This window comes from Molossus molossus, unplaced genomic scaffold, assembly GCF_014108415.1.
Source record: "Molossus molossus isolate mMolMol1 unplaced genomic scaffold, mMolMol1.p scaffold_m16_p_2, whole genome shotgun sequence".
Taxonomy (NCBI): Eukaryota; Metazoa; Chordata; class Mammalia; order Chiroptera; family Molossidae; genus Molossus; species Molossus molossus.
Genome location: NW_023425355.1, coordinates 28664131 through 28674848, shown reverse-complemented (window position 1 = coordinate 28674848; position 10718 = coordinate 28664131). Strand labels below are relative to the sequence as shown.

The window sequence follows — 10718 nt, the reverse complement described above, 5'->3', positions numbered from 1 at the left end:
GGAATTCTTTCCGAGGTAACATTGGCAAGAGGACCCATCACTATCAGCATGGCGGATATGAGCTTCAACCTTCACACCCCCATAAGGATAATGGATACATGGGGATGAGGGGAGTCCAGAAGTACCAAGCAAGACAGTAAGTGACCAGGCAGCCTGGGTTGCATGTAGCAGCCCATGAGACTGTGCAACTCTTTTTCACTGTCCATGGTTTTCTTTTTCGTCTCTCACTGGAAAGCTGAATAATGCTAGAAATGAAATCATGGTTGAGCAATCCTAATTGTAGTCCTGGTGCCAGAGACACAAGAGTGTATAGACAGCTTTCTTATCATTTATGGCCACCCTTTTTCTCTCCACTTCCCCCTGCAGCACTCCCTATATCATCCAATGCAACAAAAGGCGAGTGAAATTGCATAATGAAGGCTGTGTTGGTATTACTGTGTGGAGAGGTAGAAAACCTCTGCAACGAAAAACAGAGAACCCACAAGATGAAATAACAAGGAGATGGTTCAAGATCACAGTGAGTGTCATGGCAAGGTCTGCACTAAATGGGATAACCTTGAACCTTATAAAAGGAAGCACACATTAAACATCCTACATTTATAATTTTGAGGAGAGCTTTTGAATGAAGAGAAAGAGCATTCAGGAAATCCATATTTAGCACAAAGATAAGAAATTGGGCCAGTGGTCCCTTTAGAAAACCTCTAAAGCTCAGGAGAAGGTAGGAACAGAACACTGTGTTGGGTCTAGTTCTCTGGACTAGTTCCCTGTTGTTTCTTTTCTCCGCGTCTCTTCTTTTGACCCTTAGATTCCCTATGGAAGAAAGTATGACAAGACTTGGCTGATAGATTCCATCCAGAGCCGTTGTAGTATCCCCTTCATTCCAGTGGAGGTAAGAGAAGATGGTGAAGCCTGATGAGGGGACACAGGGAAGAGAGAGAGACCTGGCTCAGATGGGGCCATTAGCCTCTGACAGGATTGCTGTTGCTTCAATCCTTGTAGTTTCACTATGCGCAAAACAGGGCCCAGTTCTTTGTCCAAGATGCTAGTGCTGCTTCTGCATTGAAGGATGTCAGCTATAAAATTTATGATGAGGAGAACAAAAAGGTGTGTGTCAAGGTCATTATCTCTACTCAATCCTTGGTCAGGAGGACAGGCAGGGCTTTGTCACCTTCCTTACCCCAACTCTTTTTCCTGCAGATACCTATCTTTGTCAGTACTTCTGTACCCTACTCTGTGCAGGATAAACTGAAGCCAGAAGAAATGGAGCAGCTAAAGGTAATGCAGACTCAAGGCACATATATGCCCTCTCTTAGATCCACCTGTTCCTCCTCCAGCTCCTGACCTCCCAGTCACCACTATAGCCTCAGAGATCTCTCTTCATCTCCTTCTGCAGCTGACCATGAACAAACGATACGATGTGTCCCACAAAGCTCTTGACCTCCAGAGTCTCCGCTATGACCCAGGTATGGCTGACAGCAATAATTATAGGGCAGGAGAGGGAAGAGGGTTCTGCCTGGGAGGTAGACTTACGGATGGTAATGAGGGAGGGGTTGGTGCTGTTCTCAAGCCCTTCTCAGTCTTGTGATTCCCTATTCTTGTCTTCTTGAAGGCTTTGCCCATCTTCATATTAATATAATCCTGAATCGGAGAAGCTGCATGGCTGCCACCCTGCAGATCATCGAAAAGAATTTCCCTGAGGTGAGGCCTTAGACCCAGTGCTGATGTTATGGTACGGGTGGAACAGATGGGATGGAAGGTGGATTTGTCTCTGAGGTCCTAGATCATAATCGTTACTCTAACTTCTCTTCCCTAAAGCTGTTGTCCTTGAACTTGCACAACAACAGACTGTACCAGCTGGATGGCCTGTCTGATATTATACAGATGGCCCCCACAATCAAGATCCTGAACCTCTCCAAAAACGAGGTGAGAAGAGGGACAGATCAAACCTGAGTTGATAGTAGATGGTGGTGGTTATCAGTGTGATCATGGCCGGCAGGCAAAGGTACTTGGAGAGGAGGGGAGCTATGGGTGCAGGGACTTGGATGCCCCTCTGTCCCTTGGACTATTTTTCAGTTTTCTCCCATATTTCTCAGCTGAAATCCACCTGGGAGTTGGACAAGATCAAAGGCCTGAAGCTTGAAGAGCTGTGGCTGGAAGATAACCCCTTGTGCCACACCTTCCCAGACCAATCCATGTACATCAGGTCAGTGTAAACCCGTCACCCTTCCTGGGGACCTTTGACTCCTGGGAGCCTGAACTACTCCTGACAGTGCCCGACCACAGCAGGTGGCAGCCCTGGTTCTCTGGGAGGATCATAGGCCCCACCTTCTCTTCTTTGTCCCTCGCCTGTCCTTAGAGGTCTCTGTCCTTCCTCTGACCTGTTCACCTGTTGTCATGGTCTGGGATCTGGTTCCCAACTCTGCATCTAGTTTTCTGTGCCATGTCCATCCAAGAATATGCTTCAGAGTGCAGGGCTCCCCCTGCCCTATCTCCAGGACTAGGGGTATTGAGCTTGGAGGAAGATACTGCTGATCTAGGCTGAGAAACATCCTCCAACACAGGCTTATGCTGATCTGCTTCTGAGATGATAGAGTATCCCCATCCTATGCTGGGAAGACCTTCTTTTCCTTTCTTCTAAAGGGTCTTCCCTTGAATCTCAAGTTGGTGTGGGACTTTCTAACACCATACCAAGGGCCCAGGCCCTGGGTGGCTGTCATCATGACTTCCGTTTTTTTGGTGCAACACCAGGGAGATGCCCTCCTTGGGAGAATCCAGGGTTCCCTGAGTTGGGGCAAGAAGTGAGCCACCACCAGTAAGCAGAGGGCCTCTTGAGGCAGCAGTGGAAGGCTGACGGCAGAGAGGGTGGAGCAGACAGAAAGACAGTCCTCTCAGGGACACTGACACTCTCTCCACACATCATATAACCTGCCTGGTCCTTTATAGGAGCCCTGGGTAGCCTGAAACAGGTAGGATTCCTTTGGCAAGGAACCAACTAAGACAGGCAAAGGTGCACAGAGACCATGAGGAGAGAAGGTGGTGATCATAAGAGGGGGCCACAGACCCCCAACGCCAAGCTCACCTGGGACATGATGCTTACTGCTTCTGAGGAAGGCCTCCTGATCCCGTGGCTGGTGTGTTTCCCATGCCTAGTTCAGATTAAGCTCCCACATGTGACAAAGGGTCAGCGAGAATCCCATGGCCCTGAGGCCTACATCTCCATGTTTTCCATTTGTACCTCAGATCCCAGGGACAGCCAGTGACAGATGATGGAAAGGGCTGCCATGTCCCCTTTCTTCTCTCCTCTTATCTGACCCCCACCCCCACCTCCAGGGCAGAGCTGCTTTCCCTTCTATTTTCTTTCTCTTTCTCCCTTGTCTCTACTGTTCTAGGTCTCCCCAATCTCCACTCCTGTCTTCATCTCCCTCCCTTTCCCTCTCTGCTTCTTAATGCCTCCCTTCCTCACCTCCTTCCCCAGGCTCCTGGTCTATCCCTGGGACATGTCCTTTTCCTGGCAGGATTCTGGGCCCCTACCCATTACCTCTTCTCTCTGGAGTGATCAGTGGAGGCCTGGAGAGAGGAAGGGAGGCAGGGAGGAGGAAGAAAACCTGGATTCTGGGATCTCAATGCTGTGTCTCCTGGCACTGGAGAAGAAGTCACTGGTCTAGAAGGAACTATCCCAGAGGAAGGAGAGGGAGAGATAGGGGGAGGTAGAGAAAAGGTGAGGGAAGCAGGAAGGGAGGGATGAATATGAATGTGAAGGTGTGGAGAGAGATGAGCAGACTGTGTGTTTCAGAGATCCCATATGGCAGATGGTCAGTGCTGGGCATGGAAGTGGACCTAGAAGCCTTGAAATCAGAGGCTGAGGGGCTCCTGGGTGGGCAGAACACTATCTCTGTTCAGACCATCAGTGTTTTAAGTAAATGGGAGCATTGCAACCCATGCTATCAACCACTTCTTTCTATTTTTGGATTCGGACAGCGCCATCAGGAAATGTTTCCCCAAGTTGTTACGTTTGGTAAGTGTCTTCATTCCTCATCTTCTCTTGCTAACTTGACAACCTCTACAACTGCTCCCAATCCCTTTTAGTCTTGTCTAGATTGCATGTTAACATTAGACCCTTATGCATTTTGGGGGACATGGATTTCTGGAAAAGGCATGAATATGAATAATCTCTGGGAAAATGTAGAGAGAGAGAGAGGAAGAGAGCACAAGGAGAGAGAGAGAAAAACACAAACACATGCAGACACACATACATACAAGGTGCATAATGAAACAGTAGAGACTTCCAGGACCTCATGATGCAAATGCCCCATAAAATCTTGCCCATGGAATTTCCAGGGCTCTTTCACTTCTGACCTCACTGTCTCCTATGCCCATTCTTTCCCCTAGTCATCCAGGACCACCTCCCTGGTCTGCATGGCTAACTTACCTTCCCTTCTCCAGGATGGCCAGGATTTACCCCCACCAACTACTGTTAACATTGACAGACCCTACATAAGCAAGCCCTTGAAGGTGAGGAAGAAAGACCAATATTTGGGCTATGGAGGCTTTATCAGCCACGTGGTCTCAAATGTCTTTGATTCCAGGAAAGCTGTAATGGATCTGATGTTCTGAAGACTCAAGTCCTGCAATTCTTACAGCAGTGAGTACTCCGGAGACCATGAGGAATGGGGAGGAGGGCAGGGATAGTCTTGGCCATCCAACCACATGTCTGGTCCTGAGAGTTTTCATGTCCCCTTTGAGGTCCATTCCATAGAGTTAAACTGTCTTCATTGTCCCCTCACAGATATTACTTGATCTATGACTCTGGAGACAGACAGCGTCTCCTTGGTGCTTATCACGATGAAGCCTGCTTCTCCCTGACCATTCCCTTCATCTGGGACAACCCAGCCATGTGAGTATCACAGCTTAGACTCTGATTCTGGGGCTTCTGTCTCCCCAGCAGAAACTGGCCAGGTCATGGAAACACCCACACTGGCCGGACCACAACATTCTGTTTTTCCCTTTTCTCCTAGAAGCAGCTTGTTTGAGTACTTCAAGGATAACATAAATATGGAGATCCTCAAGGACCCCAGTGCGTGTGGGATGGAGAAGATTGGGCCAGGAAAGGTGTGAATGGGTCAGTCATAGATCTCAGGAAGAGGCAACCCTGACCTTTGCTGTCCTCCCCCCACAGACCTGCATTTTCAGCTGCTGAAATATACAAAACATGACATCGTGAGCTCCCTCTGTGCATTGCCGAAAACTCATCATGACCTCAGCTCCTTCCTGGTGGACGTTTGGTTCCAGTCGGTGAGCACCTGCTTCCTCCCTCAGGCAGGGCCAGAAAGAGGCAGATATGGGGGAGGTGTAGGTGGAAGCTGAGCAGCTGCGCTCTTCCTTGCAGGAAAGGATTCTCTGCTTTTGTGTCAGTGGGGTGTTCAGGGAAGGTAAGTGCATGTAGAGTCCCCTCCCCACATGCCCCATATCTCCCTTCCCCTGGCTGGGCTCCCTCTCAAAACTCTCTGTTTATCTGATCCCTTCCCTTTCTTATTATTTTCTCTGTGTTCTCCTGCCTCCAGTCTGCCCCCAAACCCTCCTGGTCAGACCATCATCCATGCCTGTAAGCCCCAGACAGCTGGGACTTTGGGGGTACAGGTATAGGGTGTGATACCTGTCATCCCAGATCCTTACTGTGCAAACTTGGGCCCATTATTCAACTTCTCGTTTTTCTTATTTATAAAATGGGGATAATAATACCCACCTATTGGGTAGATGCAAAAATCAATCAAATGAAATGAAGTAGTTGTCCCAGGGCCTGGCACATAGTAAGGCCCACATCAGTGGGAGCAGATTGCTCCTCTTTTGACCTCCCCATGCCCAACACCCTCACTCCCAGTGAACAATTATCCCCTTGGCATGAGTAGCAACACCCACCCTGACTGGGGAATGCCGTGTGAATGAGTGAAGCATGTGGGACTTCAAGGGGGTATTGTTGTTTGTTGTTGAAGTGGATGGAAGGTCTCAGGGTACTCTTCGTGCTTTCACTCGGACCTTCATCGTTACTCCTGCCAGCAATTCCAGGTGAGTGCTATGCCCTGGGAGGGAACATGCAGCCCAGCCTGTGCTCAGGCCTGTGAGAATGTGCCAGTGCATGTCCTCGGCGTTTTCTCGGTATTGTGGGAAGCCAACAGGTAGATCCAAGGACAGGACTGCATAGGGGTTTAGAGCATGGGTCTGGAGTTAGACTACTCATAGTGTTCCAGGTTTCTTTTATGTCCTCTGTGTGACCCCCAACACTCAACTAACTTGATACCTGAAATCACATGACCTTAGGGACACTATGTCTTCCTCTGAAAATGGGATTAGACTGTCCTCTCCCTTGGGCTGTTTAACAGAGTAAATGCAATGGGGTCAGAGGTGGAAATCTAATGAAACTGGTATATTGTCTCCAAGGGTGGTGTCTGTGAGAAGGGCATAGCTACCAGGCATGGAATCTGGGACAGGTACAGGTGGGGTATAGGAGAAATCTGGTTGCTGAGTGGCTATGGAAGTAAAATCATTGTTGGAGTGTATTGTTGTCTACCCATCAGTTGTCTGAAGGATCATTTTTCTCTAGTATATTCATCGTGAATGATGAGCTGTTTGTGAGGGACGCCACACCCAGTGAGATTCAGAAGTCATTCTCCATCCCAGTGCCCACCCTCTCTCAGGAGCAGCAGGAAATGGTGCAGGTTTTCTCCACCCAGTCTGGCATGAAACCACAGTGGTCTCAGAAGTGAGTATTGGGTGTGTTTTGAGGGTGAGAGGTAGTTCAGGGATCGTGGGGCTGAATAATGTGAACACATAAGCAATTTAGAAAAATAAGCACTGTGATGTTTTGCTTTAAAAAATAGTAGGCTTATGAAGAAAGTATCCTAATTTTATGATGATATATGTAAAGATTTTTAAAAATAGTGTAATGCTCAGGTGTCATGATCTTGTATATGGAAAATCCTAATGAAGCCACTAAGAAACTATTAGAATACATAAACAAGTTTAGCACTGTTTCAGGATACAAGATCAATATACAAAAATTATTTTTATTTATATGTACTGCAATCAACAATCTTAAAATGAAATTAACAAAATTATTTTATAGTAGAATCAAAAATAAGACTAAGGTAGTGAAAAATTTATACTTTAAAGTCTTCAGAATATTTTTGGAATGAATTGAATAAAATCTAAAAATGGAATGACATGCTATATTTATTATTTGCAAAACTTAATATGGTTAAGATGGTAATGCTATTCGAACTGTTCCACAAACCCAACATCATTCCTGTCAAAATTTTAGCTGGCTCCTTTCAAGAAATTGATAATGTGGTCCTAAAATTCACATAGAAGTATAGTGGACTTAGAATACTAAAAACAATATTGAAAGGGAAATGTAAGGTTGGGGGGTGGTCATAATTCTCAGTCCCTAGAATCTCAAGGCTTACTACAAAGTTACTGTAATCAAGACTATATTGGTATTATCATTTGGGTGGATATACAGGTTAATGCAATAGAATTGAGAGTCCAGAAATATACTGTGACATTTATAGTCGATTGATTTTCAACTAGGTGCCAAAATTTTTTATTTGAGAAAAATAGTGTTTTCAACAAATTGATCTGGGACACATGCAAAAAAATGAATTTTGACTATTACCAAACACAATATACAAATATTACTCAAAATGGATCAAAAAGCTAAATGTAAGATCTACAGCTATGAAAACTTGAGAAAACATAGGTATATATCTCCATCACCTTGAATTAGGCAATCGTCTCATATATGACACCAAAGTACAAGCAACTAAAGGAACAAATTGCACTTCATCAAAATTAAAATATTTGTGCATTCAAAGGACTCTATCAAGAATGTGAAACTACAACCCTCAGAATGGCAGAAAATATTTGCAAATCTCATGTCTGATAAGATACACTTTCCAGAATATCTGAAGACACTAACTCAACAATAAAAGGACAAACCAATTTGAAAATGAAGAAATTATTTGAATAGACATTTCTCTATAGATGATATACAAATAACCAAAAATTACATGAAAATATGCTCAACATCATTAGTCATTAGGGAAATTCAAATCAAATAAGGAGGAGATACCACTTCATACACACTAAGATGGCTTTTGAGTGAAATGGAAGTTAAGTGTAGATGAGGAAGTGGAAATATTAGAACTTTCATATATTAATGGTACAAGTGTAAAGTGGAGATTTCACTGTGGAAAACTTTTTGGAAGTTCCTCAAAATGTTAAACATGGAGTTACCATGTGACCTAGTAATCTCCTAAGTATATAAAAACTTGTATTTTCTGTTTATATCTGTTATTTTCTTGAACATCTTTATCAACATATATTAAACTCTCATGTTCTTTTGCACATTTCTATTTTTCTGTTTTGAATTCTAGTGGGCATGAATGCTAGTGTCAGATGTTTTGATTTTCACTGGGTCTTTATTCCTCATTACACATAGTTCTTATTCTGGTACATGTATCTCAGCATGGATTTCGTGATGGCATTGCATGGTCAGTGTGTCTGTACTATAGTACTAATGGAGACCACCTGTTCTTTTCCCACTCCAGGTGCCTTCAGGACAATGAGTGGAACTACACCAGAGCTGCTCAGGTCTTCACTATGCTCAAGGTGAGGTCTGGGTATCACTGGGCCTTTGAGAAGGCCAAGGTGGTGGAATCTGGTGCCCTGGAATAAAACTCAGAAAGCTGGCTCTTCTGATACCCCTTCTCCTGTCCAGATCGAGGGCAAGATCCCAGAGGAGGCCTTCAAACAAATCCCTTAAAAAGAGCCCTTGGATGCCATCTTTGTCTTCATGCCCATCATTTTGGTTTCTCTTTCTCCAGCCTAAGGCCATACCCATGACTGGGGCTGGAGGCCTGGCTGACCAAGAAGCCAAAATTACCTTATAGGTCAGGTAACTTAACCACCTGAAGTGTCATTTGTTCTGTTTATTTTCCCCATTCACGATCACTACTGTTGTTGTTGTTTTTGTTTTTTCATAATAAAGAGTGATGTTACACACTGTATATTGTGTGCCTTGGATCACTTTTCCCCTGCCCAACCGTGAGCCAATTGGTTCAGGACTGAAAGGCCCTGCCTTCTTCATATCTAACTCCCCCATTCACTCTGGCAGTCTCTAGCAGATACATTCAGGCTTGACTTCATAGGTAGTTGTCAATACATTCTGATGAGAATGGAAACACGGTGCTTCCAGAGATTGGCCTTTGGAGACAGTGTGACTTAGTCAGATGCACTACCTGGAGGCCTGAAGAAACAGGCATGGGACCTGGAACAAAGGGGTTTTGCCAGGGATGCCCACTGCATAGTGAGGGCTGTGGAAGGAAAGAAGAGAGGACTTATATATTTTACTTCTTCCGAATCATCATCTGAATTTTTTCAAAGATCATACGGTGAACAAGTTTACAGTATGCACACAGGTGAATGAGAAATGTTTGTTTATTTTTTCACACGTTTCACCATGTTTGTGTTTGTCTTTCCATCCACTGTAGAGCTTCCTTCCCCTTTTTGAAGGTGCATTGGGGGTTGGATCTCACTTCAGCACCTGAGAGTAAGGGAGAATCAGTCTGTCTTCCCAGTGCATTTCTCAGAGAGCTGACACTGGATGCTCTATCTCCACATGCTTGGGGTTCAGCCATTTGTTTCCACTTCCAAACAAACAAAAATAACATGGAATCTTACATTATGGTCAGTCCTGTGGGACCTTTTTGGTCTGACTTATTTCACTTAACATGATAGTTTCAAGATCCATTCATGCTGTTGCAAATGGCAGTATTTCATCTTTTCTTGTGGCCAAATTGTATATATGTACCACATATTCTTTATGCAGTCATCTAGTGAAGGATACTTTGGTTGTTTCCATGTTTTTCCCACCATGAATAATGCTTCAGTGAACATAAGGGTGCATCTATCTTTGCAAATAAATGTTTTCAAATATTTCTGGTAGATACCCAAAAGAGAGGTTGCTGGACCAAATGATAACTATTCTTAAATTTTTAAGGAACTTACATACTGATTTCTGTAGTGACTACACCAGTTTACAGTTCCACCCGCAGTGAATAAGGGTTCCTATTTCTCCACAACTTCTTAACAAATTTAAGAAGACTGAAATCATACCAAGCATGTTCTCTGACTACATTGCTATGAAAGTATAAATCACTAGCAAAATGAAGTGGAAAAAACACACAAATATGTGAAAATTAAACAACATGCTACTAAAAAACTACTGGGTCAAAGAAGAGATCAATAGACACACATAAATGAGAATGACAGTAAGACATATTAAAACTTTTGGGATACAGCAAAAGCAGTAATAAAGGGAAAGTTTATATTATTACTGGTCTATCTCAAGGTACAAGAAAAATCCCAAGTAAACAACCTAACATTACATCTTTTTATAATTTTTTATTATTACAGCTGTCCCCCCTTTTTCCCACTTCGACACACTCCTCCCTACTCCCACCACCCCACCTTCACCATACTGATATCAGTGTTCATTGGTTATGCATATAATTTATTTAGTTTATCTCTTGCTGCTTCCTCACCTCTTTCCATCAGAGGTTTGTCAGTCTATTCTTACTTCCATGTCTCTGAATCTATTTCGTTCATCAGAAAGAAAATAGGCCAATCTGTGATGGACACAGATGCCAAAATCCTCAACAAAA

General features: G+C 44.2%; 1 protein-coding gene across 1 annotated transcript; it reads left to right on the top strand.

The window, feature by feature from the left end:
• Positions 1-499: 499 nt before the first annotated feature.
• Positions 500-8818, top strand: LOC118636284 (nuclear RNA export factor 2-like). The gene is made up of 19 exons (XM_036271361.1): positions 500-517; positions 806-889; positions 1000-1104; positions 1198-1275; positions 1394-1463; positions 1610-1698; positions 1816-1923; positions 2094-2203; positions 3979-4015; positions 4444-4512; positions 4587-4642; positions 4787-4894; positions 5016-5074; positions 5177-5292; positions 5387-5429; positions 5991-6063; positions 6599-6757; positions 8604-8664; positions 8774-8818. Exons 4-19 carry the CDS (start codon positions 1261-1263, stop codon positions 8816-8818), a joined length of 1218 nt encoding a protein of 405 aa, XP_036127254.1. The 5' UTR covers positions 500-517; positions 806-889; positions 1000-1104; positions 1198-1260.
• Positions 8819-10718: the final 1900 nt, after the last annotated feature.

Coding starts and splice junctions, on each gene's coding strand:
- LOC118636284 (XM_036271361.1), top strand. Junction 5,075..5,176: donor GGAGATCCTCAAGGACCCCA/GTGCGTGTGGGA, acceptor CTCCCCCCACAG/ACCTGCATTTTCAGCTGCTG. Junction 6,064..6,598: donor ACTCCTGCCAGCAATTCCAG/GTGAGTGCTATG, acceptor ATTTTTCTCTAG/TATATTCATCGTGAATGATG.